This window comes from Cyprinodon tularosa, unplaced genomic scaffold (genome assembly GCF_016077235.1).
Source record: "Cyprinodon tularosa strain WSP-4 unplaced genomic scaffold, ASM1607723v1 ctg545, whole genome shotgun sequence".
In the NCBI taxonomy this organism is placed as follows: Eukaryota; Metazoa; Chordata; class Actinopteri; order Cyprinodontiformes; family Cyprinodontidae; genus Cyprinodon; species Cyprinodon tularosa.
This window is the reverse complement of record NW_024039280.1, coordinates 363,919-383,358: the sequence shown is the minus strand read 5'-3', so window position 1 is coordinate 383,358 and position 19,440 is coordinate 363,919. Positions and strand designations below refer to the sequence as shown.

The window sequence follows — 19,440 nt, the reverse complement described above, 5'->3', positions numbered from 1 at the left end:
GTGCCTGAAGTGAAAGGGGGATAAATCTCTCCTCCCGGTAAAGGCCTCGTGATGTACTAAGCCCAGAACCACATATTTAGATATGGCCCCCAGAAATAGATTCTCTTGGTTGCAAATTCTTGAATTTTCCGGGATAGAAAACGTCTTCACATTAACTCTCGACAACGGATAAAGAGCATTACCGCGCATCAACGCCGAAGTGTGACCTAAGCGTATGGCGGGAGAGACTGAGACCTTTTTCACAAAAAGAGAAGCCCCTAATATCTTTAGTCGAAAAGTAGAATCGCGAGCCCCCATTAAACAAAACGCGTCGCTGGCTCGTGTTAATTTAATTCTCATATCAACAGAATTCAGAAGGAGTCTTTCGCAGAAAAATATATCCCCGTGCAGAGCTCCTATCAGATGAACCTCTTTAGATTCTGCCGTAAAAGCGGCTCTCCGATTCAATCCGTGGTTTGGTCCGTTGGTGGTGACGATTGAATCAATAGCACCGGCCGTATCTTTAAAAAAAAGGCCTGCGCTAAATTGACTCTTTAACGTATCTTCTGAATAGTTGAGCAACGTTTCAATTATACATCGGTACGGATGAGTAGCGCTGGATTGGGAAATAAGTCTATCTCCCAAGGTCACATCGCACTGACTAAAAATGGTATTTAAAGGATAATTAATTAATCCGACGGGAGCGTCCGGCGCTAGGTCGCTACCATCCGCGTTAGTAATTTTGAGACGTAGGTGGATCAGTGTGTCGTTTAGATCCAAATATTTATCGCCTTCGCCGCAGATAAAAAATTCGATAGGACCCGTCTCTGTAAGAGCCGAGAGAGGATGAATTTCTGTATAAACCTTATCTTCTATAGACAGTTGCGTCATCGGAGCGGAAAATAAGTCCAGTTCCGTCAAACTGCATTCCGGGGACTTTTGATGCAGTAGAGCCATGTCTTCTCCTCCTCACTGAAAAATATCTCCGCTCCTGACAGACTTCTTGCTCTTAGCCTTGCTTCTTCCTAATGATTTCTTTCTTTTAACGCTCTTGTGTTTTTGAAAGTTCCAAACACGTTCTCCGGGCGGACGCTTTTTGTTTCGTCGCGATAAAAGCAACAGCCCCGAACCATCCTGTTCATTTCCGGATATCTTCTTCATAGCTTTTCCGATCACGTCCCAGGCTATGCCGCTCGCCGCTCTTTTAAGATGAGGTTTAGCTATAGAAAATCCGCTTTTAAATAGGGGTGAGACAAATCTGAATAATCTTGAAAATATGGCTCCGATCCCACGCCCGTATAACACGGGAGCGCCGCTGAATCCTCCTAAATCGCCTCCGACCTGATTTTGGTAATAATGTATAAACCTATGGGGATCCGTATTCAATCCGATACGCGCCATGGTGTGATTTTTTTTATTTATTTGCTTCTCTCTGATGCAGCGGGGTAAAATAGTTCAGAAGGGGAGTCTACGGTGAAGTGACGATATGAACGTTGTTCCCAGAAATATATATCTTGAATGATCGGTGAAAATTACACGTTGTATTGTATGTCTCTTCTCCTCATAGGCTTCGAAGAGACGGGTCTAAAATGTAGTTTAACGACGGTCTTTCCGTAGGTGAAATTAATCGGTACGTTTTGATCGGATTTTATTTCTACGTGGATATTTTCTATATGATTTTTTGAAACGGGTCAATAGTGAGGAGGATTGAAATGTTGTGTGATAATATCGCCGTATCGGCCTTCTATTTTCACGGTACATAAGAGAGGGGCATAAGCGTCGCCCACCACCTGTGGAGCGACTACGTCGCTGTAGCAATACAGAAGATCCATACCGCCTTTTAGATCAAAAGGGTGAGGAAGGGTTCTTTTACTAGCCGAAATCCATTTCCCCGGCTCTGCCCCCAACATGTACGCTATAGGAGGATGAAAACGTATATTGTACCGACCCCCTGCTTGACAAAATATCCTTTTTTCGATCATATTTAACTTTAAATATATATCACTTTCTATTTTTCTCAGATGGTTTTCAATCTCCGTTTTGAATTGTGACATGTCATCGTAATATCCGTGCGTTATATTCTGCCGAAAGAACTGCTCCCGTCCAGCTTCCCGCCATTCAAAATAGGCCGATTCTGCAGGGACGTTTAACCACGTGTGGGGATATGAAATCTCTACCAAGGCAACCTGCCATCTACCTTCTAAATTTATATGCCGCCCCAAATTTACGCGGAAACTAGATCCGGTATTATTTTTAAATACGTCCACGCTGCTGTTAGACGGTAATGTAATATAGAATCCGTCGTCATCGCTCACCGGATCCATGGTAAAGTGTCGGGGGTGGGTTCAATGCAGGGGTTTTTTATACATCTCTCAAGTCTGCCGCTCTGACCCAACTGTTAAATTTCTCCGGCCAGTTCTTCCATTTTACAAACACTTGTTTTTGACCTCTGAGCGTACGTCGTTTTAATATCTCTCTCTGTATTTCTTCTTCGTAAAAAGACCCCTCGATCTGCTCTCCATCATAGTCCGTTAATTTATACACAGGAGGAGAACGATCGACGCATTCGGATACGGTGAAGATTTCATCCGTAAAGCTTTGTTCGTATTTCTTATCAAACACCCCTCTTAACTTTGAAATTCTAACCGGGTCGCCCTTCTTGAATTTCCTCTTTGCCGCCTTCTTTCTTTCTCTCCCCACCTTCCGACCGTAAAGATTCCTCAGGACTTGGTCTTTATTTTCAAAGGAAACCTCCATAGGGGACATTTTGATGCTGGAATGAAAGGACTCATTATAACTTTTTACAAGATCTTGAAGCACGTCCAGATATCTCCGTGTGTTATTAGCGGTGAAATATCGCCACATTCTCGATTTGAGGGTGCGATTAAATCGCTCTATGACGGAGGCCTTCACATCGCTGGCTGTCGCAAAATGGATAATTCCATATTTTTTCATTAAGGCCTTAAAGTCTTTGTTAAAGAATTCTTTCCCTGCATCGGTTTGAATCTTCTTAGGAATTTTACTGTCTTTAAACACCGATTCAAACGCCCTTACTACTTCTGAGGCAGTCTTTTTTTTAAGAGCTCGGACAAAAGCCTTTTTGGAAAACAAATCAATTACCGTTAATAAATAATTGTATCCGTCATTTTGATCGGCTAAAGATTGCATGTCACAAAGATCTGCCTGAAATTGTTTCATCGGCCCCGAGACAAAAACTCTGTTCCTTGGAAAATGAAGTCTTGCCGGTTTGTGGAGAGTGTAAGCGTCTTGCTCCGACAAAAAATCTTCAACCTCGGCTACCTTAATATTTTCCCCAGTTTCATTCTGCAAAGCTCTCCTTAACCTATCTATTCCCCCAAAACTTCCAGGATTGGAAGGGTTATAGTAGACTTTTCTTATAGCTTCCCGGTCAGACATCCTATTCCTTACACCAGCACTCAAAAAATAACGAGACTTTTTTATTCTTTTCTCCTTTATTTACATCGGTTAAATGAGTAAAACAACAAAACACAAAAACACAAAAACCAAAAAAATTCTTCATAATGTAACTCTTTTCAAATCACATCTACAAAACTACAAAATGTAAAAAACTTGAAATGTAAAAAACAAAAATCACATCTACAAACTACAAAATGTAAAAACAAAAACTTTTCAATTCACATCTACAAACTACAAAATGTAAAAACTTGAAATGTAAAAAACAAAAACTTTTCAAATCACATCTACAAAATGTAAAAACTTGAAATGTAAAATCAAAAACGTTTATTTATTTATTTTTTTTATCTTTTTTCTTTCTTTTTTTTTCAATCACTTCCAAGTGATACAGAAGACAAACAAGCAACTAAATAGCACATCATTCATCCAGTGCGACCAAAGATGTTTGAAATAGCACAGAGTTGTTTGATTTTGTAAATTTCTCTGTTGTTCCGATACACTTCTTCAACAGCAGCACACAGTCCGAACGAAGATCTGAGTTCGTACAAAAGAGTCTCCACAATTATCTTCACCCTGAAATCCTCCGCTTCTTGTCCGCGTTCTTTCATCAGATGTTGAATGGCTGGAATGAGTTGCGGTGTTTTGAGTCGACGTTGAAGCGTGATAAAGTTAGTCTGATAGAATTCTTCTTTCAATGCTTCGAGACAATGATGCTGTAGTTGACTCGGGTGGTCTGTTTGACATCCGTAACAAGTCTCTCGATTATATTCCAAAGCGACGTTGTTAAGCAAATGAAGCACGGCTGTTTTTACTATAGCAATGTGAGAGGAAAAGATCCATTCCTCATCCACCTCCCCGTTTATAATCGGTGGAGTCTGCGCCGGATGCACGATGAGGCTGGTTTGCTCGTCTTCGGACGAATCAGGTGAGGCTCCCGCCGCCCTGTCTTCTTCAGACTCGGAAAGAGTGGGAAGCAATTTCTTTTCCTCCTTCAGGTTATTTGCTTCGTTAGTCTCGCTTGGAAAAGGCGCTGGTGATGGTGGATGATTAGCTTCGTCTGGAAAAAGCACCGGTGATGGAGGGTAGGGTGGTGAAGGTGGGAGAAATGGTGTGGGGGAAATAGGAGAGTATAAATCCCAGTACGACCCCATTCTATCAGCTGTAGGTTCGCCTCTTCTTGAAAAGATGTGTGCCGGTATGCCTCCTCCCGCTAAATATATATAGGGTGGAGAATGGAGGGCGTGTCTAAAAGAGGGTTTTTTTCACAGTCAGAATGTCAAGCCAGCAGCGCGAACTCCGGAACAGGTTGGAAATCCGATCCCCAATTTCGATCATTTTTTGGCGCCATACACTAAAAGGTATCGCCAGCATGGTCCTAAAGATCCCGCTTTCTATGTTGAAAACTTCTAAAACAAACAGGTCGGGGGAAAAAGCCTCGTAGCTACGTCGCCTGCTCGCTCGGAGAGACCAGGACCCATTTGTGGTAGATTTTGTTTCCCAAACTGCGCTAAAAAGCATCTCTCCGTTGACGATTTCAACATCGGATGGAAAACCGATCAACTCTGACCGATCTGGTGTAGCCAATTCCCCGCTTAAATCTGTATTGTAGGGGACCACCAACCTCAGCACTGCCCAGTCATTATAGGTAAGGTTGCATGTGTTGGAAAAGGGTGTGAGCTTCTCTTCTTGATCCAGTTGGTAAAGGTAGAGCTCACCGGATTCGTATTTGAAGATGTATCCCCACGCCCCAACCATGCCAGAATCCTCTAAAGACCATTCTTCATGCAGTGTTTCTAAGGGAGGGTGCTGAACCCGGCATAGATACAACGATGATTTCTTGGGAGCTTCGAGGGGGTGGTTCGAAGCTTGGAATACAGAAATTGGCGTCTCGGATAATAAAGATGTTCCGCTCGGCAACGCAGATCTTTTATTCACCTCCATTTCTTCGGCCGGTCTAATGTCTGGGGAAGGCGTGGTCTCAGAGTCTTCCATAGCGTCCAGGGTTGTCGAAGTTGAAGCATCTTTCACAGACAGCGCAGTCTCAGAGTCTTCCATCGCGTCCTGGGTTGTCGAAGTTGAAGCATCTTTCACCAAAGGTTCGATCCCGAATTCTCCCATCGCGTCCTCCATTTCTTTGCAGGCGGAAAAACGGATCTCGTTCTTTACGCCTACTTCAAGCTGCTCTGGTAATTTTTTTCCAATTTCATTGGTTAGCTTAGGGAAGGAGGGTGGGTGATGGAGTCATAAATCATTTGTGGGGGAGGGGTAAGGTCATAAATCATTTGTGGGGGAGGGACCGGAAGGGGGGGAGGGGTAAGGTCAAAAGGTCATAAGTCATAAATCATTTGTGGGGGAGGGGTAAGGTCATAAATCATTTGTGGGGGGAGGGGTGGGTCATAAATCATTTGTGGGGGAGGGGTGGGTCATAAATCATTTGTGGGGGAGGGGTGGGTCATAAATCATTTGTGGGGGAGGGGTAAGGTCATAAATCATTTGTGGGGGAGGGGTGGGTCATAAATCATTTGTGGGGGAGGGGTGAGGTCAAAAGGTCATAGGTCATAAATCATTTGTGGGGGAGGGGACCGGAAGGGGGGGGGGGGTCAAAAGGTCATAAGGTCAGGTCATTAGTCATCAATCATTTTGACAGAAGGTGTCTTACTTATCTCTCTCAGAGCCTATATTTAATAGTAATTTTGGTACACAAAAGAGAAAACTAATTTCATGAAAACTGATTCAAAAGTTTCCATGAAATGAGTTGATTTAAAAGCTTTAATTGGTTGGAATATTCTTCTAAAAACTGCTGCTTTTTGCTTTGCTGGTCAGGTTTCCAGCACACATCTCAGTGTCAACAATGGGTGGTGAGGTTGCTCGAGGCCCCAGATGCAGAGACGAGTGAAGCAGAGATGAGTTCTGAGAGGTTTAATTGCAGACCATAGGTAGCAGAGGCAGAAATCCAGAAATCCAACTTAAAATATTAAACAACCCAAAACCATGGAGACATCAGGGGAAAACGAGCCTGAGGAGCCGGGGAGAGACGAACTGAGCAGACAAATACAGCAATGAGAAGGAACCAGCACTGAGTGACTGCAGAGGTGGAGTATTTAAGGAGAACAGAACAAAGGATGGACTAATGAGCTGAATAAGGAGCAGGTGTGGGTGGAACTGGCAAGAGGGAATCCAAGGGGAAAGAAAACAATCACAAGGGGGCAACAGAGAGCAACTAAAGAATGCTTGAATACCATGGAAAATAAAAACAAAACTCAGAGTCACAACAAATGGGAAGAACCATAACACTCAGATATGATGCATTAGTGAATGATGGATTCACTTATTGGCAAAATGCACTCAACAAGTTTAAAAACCATGTGTAGAAAACAGTGAAATGAATCTTGTCTGGCCTGACAGCTCTCTGGGTGCTCAGCAGCCCTAAACCTCTGGTTCTAGGATCGCCCCTGGTGCATAATAATCAGTGTTGGTACTAGTGCTGGGCGATATGGAAAAAATCATATATCATGATATGAACTATTTTATATCACAATAATGATATATATCGCAATATGCTCCAATTAAGTACATTTTCAGCAAATCTCTGAAAAATATGACAAAATAATATAATTGCTTACTTTTTCAACTTTTACATTTATAGAACTGTCACAAATTAGAAAAATAAATTGTAGTGCAACAATATATATGCATAAGATGAGGTGGAAATATGGCTACAGTATCCTTCACATTTTTTCAAATCCTACAGGTATTTAAATTAAATTACTGTGGTTCTTCTTTAGGTATTAGAAGAGGTTTGTCGTGTTTCCGTCGGGTAAGGGAACAGTCTTGTAGCATAGTTTGCAAATGTTGTCTGCTCCGTGTTGGACTTCTTAAATCCAAAATGTAACCAAATCACAGATGTGCCCCCTCTTTTTGGTAAAGTGTCTTTATCTTGGGTTGCCTGCGTAGCTGTCTCTGTTTGTTGCGACCACAGGTTTAATACTTCAACCTCCTGCGTCTCCAACTCTCAGGAGTTAAGTAACGTAAAGCATGTCGCAAACCCGCGTGTGAGTCAAAAACCCGTAAAGAAGCGTCATGTTGCAAAAACCACAGGACGCCGCTTCTTTGTGGATAAAAAAAAAAATCTTGTTTATCACTTATAAGCTGTGTGTAGGCTACGTGGCTACACTAATACGATTGTCGTAGTCTACCATGGGAAATAATTGCATGAATACGAGATACAATTGTGTTAGAAACGATAGAAACGATAGAATAGAATTAGCACGATAGACACTTTTCTATCGTCCGTACGATATGTATCGTCTTATCGCCCAGCCCTAGTTGGTACTAAATGAAAGATGATGATGATGATGTCACATGTTGCTGGCTGCAGGCAATTAATTATTATTTTAGAATATAGTAGTGCTTAACTAGAAGCTATCTCAGATTTAGATTATTCCCACTTCTGCCGTTGTACTTCTTATCACACCTTTGCAGCGATTGTAATTGTCATGGAATTAGTTACCATTTGATTTAGCATTAATAGGTTCTTGGCAGTACAGATGATTGTCAGTCATTTGGAGTAAAAGTACAGAATCTGAGAGGTGTACCTGGTCTGGTGAGAATCACAGCAGGGACAATGACGATGATGAGGAGGATAACAAGTCCAACACCCACTGATAAGATTATCAGCTGTTTCTTGGTCAGACAGCCCAGATAAATGCTTGGTTCCTGCTTTTGATTTTGGCCCCCACCTCCACGATCAGCCTTGCTCCTGGAGGAAAAGCAGAAAGCTTTACAGAACATTTTGAATTAATTTGCATATATAATAAAACATTTAAGGCTGGTCAGCTTTACCTTTATAGATCACAGCTGTACATCCATCGTCCTAAATATTTCATATGGTTTTTTTTAATAATGTTAACAAATCTGACACCTACCTGCTCTGACTGCTCGCCTCCTCTCTTTCCTGGTTCCCCTCTATGTCTCCCATTTCACAGCGTTTTAGCTTCCTTTATGATTAAAGAGACTAACATGCAGCTTTTGAGAGAACGTAGGAATATGCCTCCTATTTATAAGCAGTTTATCTAAATAACAAAGTCCAGGGTCATTAAGTGGATAGGATCACAGGCTATCTCTGCTCTGCTCATATCTTGAGAGAAAGTGTGAGGCCCCTAGCTGCAATGCAGATACTCTCAGACTCTTAAATTGAAAATTAATTGGTGTTTTTTCTGTGTCCCAAGTTTATAAGAATGATTAAATTATGGATTTAAATGCAATGAAATAATGAACCTTTAAAAATTATTGATTTTGTGCCTCGACTCTCTTTTAGGTGTTAGTGAAGCAACTAACCAGATTAAAGCCAACCCCTACAGTGGGTGACATTTATCACTTTACAACCGTAAGCTGTATCTAATTTGCATTTATGGATAAGTGCAACATGGAGGCAAAAAAAAACAACCTTTTGGTTTTCTCATGGGCTTTATTACAAGATTTCTAATTGCTGGGAACAACTTCGGTTTAAAGTACAGTTCTTCTTTTATGTTTTATATCTTTTTTTGGCTTGGATGAAGGAAATTGCACAACAAAAAAAACTGAGATCTGCAGGTTTTGTGGCTGGAAGATAGACTGATAAAAGCATCATAACATTCAATTAAATTCAGTTTATTTCTATAGCGCCAATTCACATCACATGTCATCTCAAGGCACTTTACAGTTCAACCAGATCATCCAGTCAGATTGATTCAAATTATTTCTAATTAAGAAAAACCAGTTGATTGCATCGACTCATTGACTCAAATACAATCCCTCACACTAAGCATGCTTGTTGCGACAGTGGAGAGGAAAAACTCCCTTTTAACAGGAAGAAACCTCCAGCAGAACCAGGCTCAGTTTGAGCGGCCATCTGCTGAGGCCCACTGGGGTTCAAGGAGACAGAAGCAGCGATACAAAAAGCAGCTGTAAAAGGCGGCCATGTCCAGGAAACACACAGCCAGACAGACGAGCTCCAAGCCAGCTCCCATGTCAGAGGACGAAGAGAGCACATCCAGTTAGTCACAGTCAGAGAAACAGGACTACACTGGAAAAACAGGCCGATGTTGATGGCAGCAGCACAGCTGATATTTCTCTCCAGGATGGAGTTACTGTAACTGAGTACTTTTTATGAGTAATTTGTAATTTTCTGAGTAGTTTTTGAAATATGTAATTTTTACTTTTACTCGAGTAAATTTTAACCTAAGTAGTTTTACTTTGCTACATTTAAAACCCCCTCACGTTACCGAGTGGAAAAAAAAATACTGATGGTGAAAACATTAAATGTGGCCCTGCCTTGCATTTACCCTTTGTATTGTCTCATAATCCAGTGCTGCGCTTCGGAAGATGGCAGTTGCTAATCACAAATTAGGGAGTATGGATGAGGAAAGGCCTGAAGAGGAAACATATTCTGGAGACGAAAGCCAGTAAAACCCTCGGCCATATTTGGACGGATTATTTGTTTTCAAATGCACAAAAGGGAACAATGTGATAATGCAGAGCAACATGTGGCTGCCCAGAAAAACGGAGCTTTCGGCTTTTAAAACATCAACATCCAACTTATGAAAAAATGTGGCGGTAAGTTAGTTATCATGGTGTTGTCTGTTGGACAGTAGGATTGAAAATTGTTTGCACTTTAGGGTTCAGGTTGTGACTGACCTTGTGCTGTGAGGAAGTATGTTCTTTAGCCCAGCTGATCTTTTGCAAATGTGGATGTCACTGAAATACGCCTTGAAATCGATTAAAACACCTTGTGCTCAATTCGATTCATGACTCATCCTTTTTTTGCATTACATAACTCAAAGTAACTAAGTAACTTTTACTCAAATTACATTTTAAATGAAGCAATTTTATACTTTTACTTGAGTAAATTTTGAGATGGGTAATTTTACTTTTACTCTGAGTAGAATTTAGGCAAAGTAAAGATACTTTTACTCAATTACAATTTTTTAGTACTCTTTCCACCTCGCAAACAGGAACAGATGAGGCTGTTCCTGTTTGGCTATTTTTTTAAAATATTTCAAAAACAGAGAGCTGTACAATGTACATGTACAATTATGTAAGAATATTTCCTTTTTTTATTATGATTATTATTACTGACACATCCTGAAATAGTAGGAAAATTTGTCTTCTTGTAGGTGATGTTTCCAGTTCATGCTGGGCTGCTCTATAATGGTTGGCGGTTAGATGGTTGCTCAACCAGACAATGAATTAACAGTTAACATTAAACTTTACAGGGATGAATAAAAAGATATTATGCAATAACTTTAGATTCAGTGCCCACTCAGGGGCTGTCAAATGAAAGTTGTGCATTTAAACGCTGTTTAAATAATCAACCGTTTGTCATGGGTTTTATGTTTTAAAAACCAAAAGTTTATACTAATTAGTTTAAAATAAGGTCAAATGAGCTTTTAACTAATGAAGAGCAATTATAGTCAAAGCAATTTGAAATGCAAATCCAGGGTAAGTAAAACAGTACGTGGTAAAATAATATTTTATTAAACGATTCTCCTGAATCAGAAATTAAGAATTTTGATTATTTATTCTTTACCTTCTGTGATCAATCAAGACCACCTAGCTTCTTTAGATTTATGAAAAAAATGGGCTAAGGAGACAAAGGTGACTCAATTTAAAAGGACTCTTCAGTCATATTTTGGCAATCAACTCAGGGGCGGAGCTAGATGGGGGGCCATTTTTCTCCCTCTAATACAGACGGTGGCAGCAGTAATACTCTCAGGTGGAATATTCATTTACATTTTTCATATATTACAGTTTTTTTATAGATAAATAACTAAATCATAGATAAATACCTATTTTAATAAAAACGTCTTAAATAATGAAAATATCAATTTTCTGCAGAATGATAACTGATAAAAGTAGGTAAGTAATGCAACAGCGTAGGTTTTGATTTAAACTTTGGTAGGGACACTATGGGTCTGATGTCATCGGTCCTGTGCAAAATTATGCATGCTCTGTTTTTTATGCTTGACGTGAAAGTCGGGGTGTATTTTGTTTAAAGAGAAAAGCAGCATTTGTTTTATTTTATAAGCACTACCACACACTAGATGCTTTTTATCAATGTTTGAAGCATCATCGGCTCTGATGAATGAAGAATTATGACTTTTTTCCACTTTAAAAAAGGTTTGCATTTGAAATTACCAGCGACTAAAACAGAAGGTAAATCTGTGCCTGTTTAACCAAATATAGTCTAAATATGTCTGTTATATGTGGATTTATCCTGTTTTGTCTTTTGAAGATATACAATTGTGCAGAGGTAAAACCCACACTTATCTTTTAAATATTCTCTCTGTATCATGAAACAAAGCAAAATAATAGATTCAAGGGACAGCAACTACATTTATTGTATAGTTACTCTATTTAACCCATATCATGTATTTTATCTTGGGCTAAAACAAGTCATTGGAATAATCGATTATTGAAATGTCAACAAAATTAGTAATTAATTAACCGTTAAGTGGCATATAGAGACTCTAAAACATGTCTTTAGCTCACAGAGCGACCCACTCAGAGCAGGAATTATACCAATTCCATTACAATACCATTGTCAAACTACTTGGTAGGGACAAGTAGGTCGGTCCAAAATTTCTGTAGGGACATGTCCCTATGGACCCTATGCAAAACTACGCCCATGAAGTAATGACAATGGAAAAGTTGTTCGCTATAGAACTCACACCTGAAAAAATTGTATCCACTATACCTTTTATCTAGAAAGCACGGATCTTTATATATATGCATCTATTTGTTAGCAAAGGCTGTAGGAAAGTATAGTTAGTCTTATCTTTAGCTTGACCAGAGTTCATACAGAGGGGCAAAAAAGTATTTAGTCAGCCACCAATAGTGCAAGTTCTCCCACTCAAAAAGATGAGAGAGGCCGGTAATTTTCATCATAGATATACCTCAACTATGAGAGACAAAATCAGAAAAAAAAATCCAGAAAATCACATTGTCTGATTTTTAAAGAATTTATTTGCAAAATATGGTGGAAAATAAGTATTTGGTCAATAACAAAAGTTCATCTCAATACTTTGTTATATACCCTTTGTTGGCAATGACAGAGATCAAACGTTTTCTGTAAGTCTTCACAAGGTTTTCACACACCGTTGCTGGTATTTTGGGCCATTCCTCCATGCAGATCTCCTCTAGAGCAGTGATGTTCTGGGGCTGTCGCTGGGCAACACGGACTTTCAACTCCCTCCAAAGATTTTCTATGGGGTTGAGATCTGGAGACTGGCTAGGCCACTCCAGGACCTTGAAATGCTTCTTACGAAGCCACTCCTTCGTTACCCGGCGGTGTGTTTGGGATCATTGTCATGCTGAAAGACCCAGCCACGTTTCATCTTCAATGTCCTTGCTGATGGAAGGAGGTTTTCATTCAAAATTTGACGATACATGGCCCCATTCATTCTTTCAGTCGTCCTGGTCCCTTAGCAGAAAAACAGCCCCAAAGCATGATGTTTCCACTCCCATGCTTCACTGTAGGTATGGTGTTCTTTGGATGCAACTCAGCATTCTCTCTCCTCCAAACACGACGAGTAGAGTTTTTACCAAAAAGTTCTATTTTGGTTTCATCTGACCATATGAAATTCTCCCAGTCATCGTCTGGATCATCCAAATGCTCTCTAGCAAACTTGAGACGGGCCTTGACATGTACTGGCTTAAGCAGGGGGACACGTCTGGCACTGCAGGATTTGAGTCCCTGGCGGCGTAGTGTGTTACTGATGGTAGCCTTTGTTACTTTGGTCCCAGCTCTCTGCAGGTCATTCACTAGGTCCCCCCGTGTGGTTCTGGGATTTTTACTCACCGTTCTTGTGATCATTTTGACCCCACGGGGTGAGATCTTGCGTGGAGCCCCAGATCGAGGAAGATTATATCAGTGGTCTTGTAAGTTTTCAATTTTCTAATAATTGATCCCTCAGTTGATTTCTTCACACCAAGCTGTTTACCTATTGCAGATTCAGACTTCCCAGCCTGGTGCAGGTCTATAATTTTGTTTCGGGTGTCCTTTGACAGCTCTCTAGTTTTGGCCATGGTGGAGTTTAGAGTGTGACTGTTTGAGGTTGTGGACAGGTGTCTTTTATACTGATAACGGGTTCAAACAGGTGCCATTGATGAAGGTAACGAGTGGAGGACAGAGGAGCCTCTTACAGAAGAAGTTACAGGTCTGTGAGAGCCAGAAATCTTGCTTGTTTGTAAATGACCAAATACTTATTTTCCACCATATTTTGCAAATAAATTCTTTAAAAATCAGACAATGTGATTTTCTGGATTTTTTTTCCTCATTTTGTCTCTCATAGTTGAGGTATATGGTCTCTCATCTTTTTGAGTGGGAGAACTTGCACTATTGGTGGCTGACTAAATACTTTTTTGCCCCACTGTAGGTTATTGCCATCCTAAAAATCTTCTGGCTACGCGACTGAATCAACTGTTATTAACAGAAAACATATAAGCATTAATGTTATATTAATGTTTAAAACTCTTTTTGAAATAAACATTTTAAATTTATGCAGTTTAAAACATATCAGCATTATGTAACATGTATTGGCCATTAACTTCTTGTTAGCTTGATTAGCAGCTGTTGCAGCTGTCCAGAGGAACTCCATCTGAAGTTAAGTTATTTTCTCTGTGATATCTCTGTATCTAAGTAACTCTAACTGACTACTTTAAAACATAGCACCTTCTGCTGTACTTTTCTACTGAGCACTTGTCAGTTTCACACGGTTTTATTTCTGATAGCAAGGAGTAGCTAGCCTAGGCTAGCGCTAGCTTAGCATTGCTATGGCTTCTCTCTCTCCCTCCCTTGACTCTTTTCCAACTCTTCCTTCTTCCTCTCCTCTCTCCTGCTCTCTGTGTCAGATGTTCAGTTATTCCTCTGCCTCCTCTAGTGATAATGGGATGTGTAATAAGTGTAGTATTTTTGTAGCTTTGGAGGCGAGGGTGTCAGAGTTAGAATCCAGGCTTCAGGCTGTTGAACATCCAGGAGTTAAAGTAGGCCCCCCACGTAGCTGTCCTCCAAAAGTGCCTGAGCAGCCAGGCGATTGGGTAACTGTACGCAGAAAGCGTAGTCGTGGATCTCTGCCCACTGGTCACCACCAACCCGTTCACGTTTCTAACCGGTTTTCCCCACTCAGTGACACACCCACTGAGAAGCCCACTCTGGTGATTGGCAGCTCCATAGTCAGAAACGTGGCGTTAGAGACACCAGGGACCATAGTCAAATGTTTGCCGGGGGCCAGAACGGGCGACATCAAATCCTACCTGAAACTACTGGCTAAGGATAAGGTTAAATACAGTAAGATTGTTATTCACGCTGGTGGTAATGACACCCGGTTACGCCGATCGGAGGTCACTAAAATTAGTGTTGCTTTGGTGTGTAAGTTTGCCAAAAAAATGTCGTAATTTTCTCTGGTCCCCTCCCTGATCTGACCAGTGATGACATGTTTAGCCGCATGTCGTGATTCAACCGCTGGTTGTCTAGGTGGTGTCCTGAAAACAACCTGGGCTACATTAATAATTGGCAATCCTTTTGGGGAAAGCCTGGTCTGATTCGGAGAGACGGCATCCATCCCACTTTGGATGGTGCAGCTCTTCTTTCTAGGAATCTGGCCACATTTATTAGTCCTCCAAAACCCTGACCACCCAGGGTGCAGACCAGGAAGCAGAGTTGTAGTTTAACACACATCTCTGCAGCTTCTCTACTGTTACCCACTCTTTACTCCATCCAGACAGTGTCTTGTCCACGACCAAAATCTAATAAATTAGCAAAGATTCCCAAAGGAGTAAATCATGATAATCTAATTAAAATCAAAATAACTCCAATTGGGGAAAAAGTTAAAACAATTAAATGCGGTCTGTTTAACATAAGATCGCTTTCCTCTAAAAGTTTACTAGTTAATGACTTGATTTGTGATAATCACATTGACTTGTTTTGCCTTACAGAAACCTGGCTGCAGCAAGAGGATTATGTGAGCATAAATGAGGCAACTCCTTCAAGCTATTTAAATTTTCACATACCCAGAAGTTCTGGGCGAGGAGGAGGAGTAGCAACAATCTTCCAGTCTGACTTACTGATTACTCCCAAAACAATTAATACCTACAACTCTTTTGAACATTTAACCCTTAATTTCCCTGATCCAAATTTCAAGGCAAGAAAACCTCTTCTTTTTGTAACTTTGTATCGTCCTCCAGGTCCTTACTCTGAATTTTTAGATGAGTTTTCAGAGTTCCTTTCTGATTGGGTATTAAATACTGACAGGGTCATCATAGTGGGAGATTTTAACATCCATGCTGACATTGAAGGTGATAGCTTAAGAGCAGCCTTTAATGCTATCTTAGACACTATTGGCTTTGTTCAGAGTGTGAGTGGTCCCACGCATTCTCATTTTCATACTTTGGATCTTGTGCTGACATACGGCATAGAATGTGAAGAAATAACAGTATTTCCTCACAACCCTGTCCTCTCTGACCACTTTCTAATAACCTTTAGGATTACTTTAACAGAGTTCTCCTCCCCCAAAAGAAGGTTCAATTTTAGTAGATCTTTATCAGATAGTGCAGATATAAATTTTAAAGAATCTGCTTCACTTTCTCTCTCCTCTGTGTCGCTGAGCAGTGCTGCAGAGTGCAAAAGCATAGCTTATTCCCCTTCACAGGTTGATGATTTTGTTGATGGGGTTGCTAGTTCTCTGCATATTGCCTTAGACAACGCAGCTCCTTTGAAAATGAAAACCGTTAAAAATAGAAAGCTTGCTCCTTGGTCTAATGCAGAGCTGCGTACTTTGAAGCAAAATGCTAGGAAACTGGAGAGAAAATATCGCTCCACAGGCCTGCGGGAGTCCTTCCTAGTCTGGAAAAATGGTTTAATGCTGTATAAGAGGAGCCTTTGTAAAGCAAGAGCAGCATACTTCTCCTCATTAATAGAGGAGAATAAGAATAATCCTAGATTTCTTTTTAATACAGTTGCCAAACTCACCCAGAGCCATAGCTCTGTTGAACCGTCCATTCCACCTGCTCTTAGCAGCAATGATTTTATGGGATTCTTTATAAATAAGATTGATCTTATTAAAAATAAAATCATAAGCACTCCTCTATCCGCGATTGTACCTGAGGTAGTCATGGAATCTGAACCGGGTTTAGACTGCTTTGATCCAGTTGAACTCTCTGAATTAGCAAAATTATTGTCTTCATCTAAGCCTTCAACTTGTATGTTAGATCCAGTTCCAACCAGGTTATTTAAGGAGGTATTCCCTTTGATCTCCTCCTCCATTTTAGATGTGATTAATCTATCTCTGTTACAGGGATATGTACCTAAAGCTTTTAAGGCTGCTGTAATTAAACCTCTGCTTAAGAAACCGTCTCTTGACCCAGATGACTTGGTCAATTATAGACCTATATCCAATCTTCCTTTCTTATCCAAAATTCTTGAGAAAGTAGTTGCCAAACAAGTTTGCGATCACTTCCACCATAATGAACTTTTTGAAGAGTTTCAGTCTGGCTTTAGAGCTCATCATAGCACTGAAACAGCTCTGGTGAAAGTCACTAATGATATTCTCATGGCCTCAGATAATGGACTTGTATCTGTGCTCGTCCTGTTGGATCTTAGTGCTGCATTTGATACAGTTGACCATAATATTCTTTTAGAAAGACTTGAATATTTTGTTGGAATTAAAGGAACAGCACTAGACTGGTTTAAATCTTATCTATCTGATCGAATTCAGTTTGTTCATGTTAATGATAGATCTTCAACACGCTCAAAGGTTACCTGTGGAGTACCACAGGGATCAGTGCTAGGACCAATTCTCTTTACTTTATACATGCTCCCAATTGGTAGAATTATTAGACAGCATGGGATTAATTTCCACTGTTACGCTGATGATACCCAGCTATATCTGTCTATAAATCCAGATGAAGCTAACCCATTACATAGATTACAGGCTTGTCTTGAAGACATAAAAACCTGGATGACTCTTAACTTTCTGCTCCTGAATGCAGACAAAACAGAAGTTATAGTCTTTGGACCAGAGTCTCTGAAAAAGAAACTGATTAGCCAGTCACTTCATTTGGATGGGATTAAACTGATTTCAGATAATAAAGTAAAAAATCTTGGTGTTATTTTTGATCAGGACCTGTCATTTAAATCCCACATCAAAGAGGTTTCTAGAATTTCCTTCTTTCATCTGAGGAACATTACAAAAATTAGAAATCTCCTGTCCAGGGGTGATGCTGAGAAACTAGTCCATGCATTTGTTACTTCAAGGCTGGACTATTGTAATTCTTTACTATCAGGAAGTCCACAAACTGTAGTTAAAAGCCTTCAGCTGATCCAAAATGCTGCAGCCAGAGTTCTGATGAAAATTAAAAAGAGAGATCATATCTCGCCTATCCTGGCTTCTCTTCATTGACTTCCTGTTAAATCAAGAATAGAATTTAAAATCCTCCTTCTCACATATAAGGCCTTAAATGGCCAAGCTCCATCTGATATCAGAGATCTGATTGTTCCTTATGTTCCTAACAGAGCACTTCGCTCTCAATCTGCAGGTTTACTAGTGGTTCCTAGAATTTCTAAAAGTAGAATGGGAGGCAGGTCTTTTAGTTATCAGGCTCCTCTCCTTTGGAACCAACTACAAGTTTTAGTCCGTGAGGCAGACACCCTGTCTACTTTTAAGGCTAGGCTTAAAACTTTCCTTTTTGATAACGCTTATAGTTAGAGTGGCTCAGGTTATCCTGAGCTATCTCTATAGTTATGCTGCTATAGGCTTAGACTTTTGGAGGACATAGGGACCCCCATTTCATCATTCTGCTTCATTCTCTCTCTGTTCTCCTAACTGCAGAATCTGTTAGTTCAATCTCTAACCTTCTGCTCTCTCTGCTTTTCCTCAGAGTAGCTTTGCCTCGTCTGTTCCTGTTTGGCTGTGACGTCATCCTGGAAAGAAACATCAGCTGTGCTGCTTCCATCAACACCCTTGTTTATAGATGTTGGAGATCGGCCTGTTTTCCAGTGTGGTCCTGTTTCTCTGACCGTGACTGGCTGGATGTGCTCTCTTCGTCCTCTGGCATGGGAGCTGCCTTGGAGCTTGTCTGCCTGGCTGTGTGTTTCCTGGACAGGGCCGCCTTTTACAGTTGCTTTTTGTATCTCTGCTTCTGTCTCCTTGAACCCCAGTCGGCCTCGGCAGATGGCCGCTCACACTGAGCCTGGTTCTGCTGGAGGTTTCTTCCTGTTAAAAGGGAGTTTTTCCTCTCCACTGTCGCTACAAGCATGCTTAGTGTGAGGGATTGTATTTGAGTCGATGCAATTAACTGGTTTTCCTTAGATAGAAAACTTTGTATCAATTTGACTGTATGATCTGGTTGAACTGTAAAGTGCCTTGAGATGATATGTGTTGTGAATTTGGCGCTATATAAATAAACTGAATTGAATTGAATTGAATTGAAAATTTACACAAAGTAAACACACTGGAAAAGATTGAAATCTAGCAGAGTCATTTTATTCTTAAAATAACTGCATCATTTCCTGAATTGAGGGTGTAAATGAGACATTTTGCCAATAGAATAACACAATTTACATTTAAAATAAGAAAACACAATGACATTGTTTTATTTCAACTGCATATTATCTAATTATCTTATTTTAAGAGTAAAAATACTCATTCCATTGGCAAATAATCTGATTTACCTACTCAAATTAAGGCTAAATACACCTAATTTAAGACATTTTTACATATTTCTAGATGTTTTTTCCAGTGCATATGAAAAGATTATTTAGCTAATAATTTTCCTTAACTTTGCGAGACGTCTAATTCTGTTAATCTCCATTTTGGAAAGCTTTCTCTGTACGCATCCAGAGTGCTTTGTCTCGCCGTCCACAGCCCCTCTTCTTTATCTTTGAGTCTAAATAAAACCTATCAGCTGTGCAGAAGGTCTCCCATTGTTTCCTGGTGTTTGCATCGCCTGCAGGTGGAAGGCCTGCCGTGTTACGAAAACCCCACAGAGCAG

The 19,440-nt window shown here is 40.4% G+C and overlaps 1 protein-coding gene across 1 annotated transcript in view; it reads right to left on the bottom strand.

Moving 5' to 3' along the window:
- Window positions 1–8,561, bottom strand: part of fam151a (family with sequence similarity 151 member A) — a 36,022-nt gene extending 27,461 nt beyond the window's left edge. The window contains exons 1-2 of the mRNA XM_038304864.1: window positions 8,340–8,561; window positions 8,010–8,173 (exon numbers count right to left, since the gene is read on the bottom strand). Of these exons, the coding sequence (XP_038160792.1) occupies window positions 8,010–8,173; window positions 8,340–8,392 (217 nt within the window). The 5' untranslated portion in view covers window positions 8,393–8,561. The remainder of the gene's footprint in view (window positions 1–8,009; window positions 8,174–8,339) is intronic.
- Window positions 8,562–19,440: the final 10,879 nt, after the last annotated feature.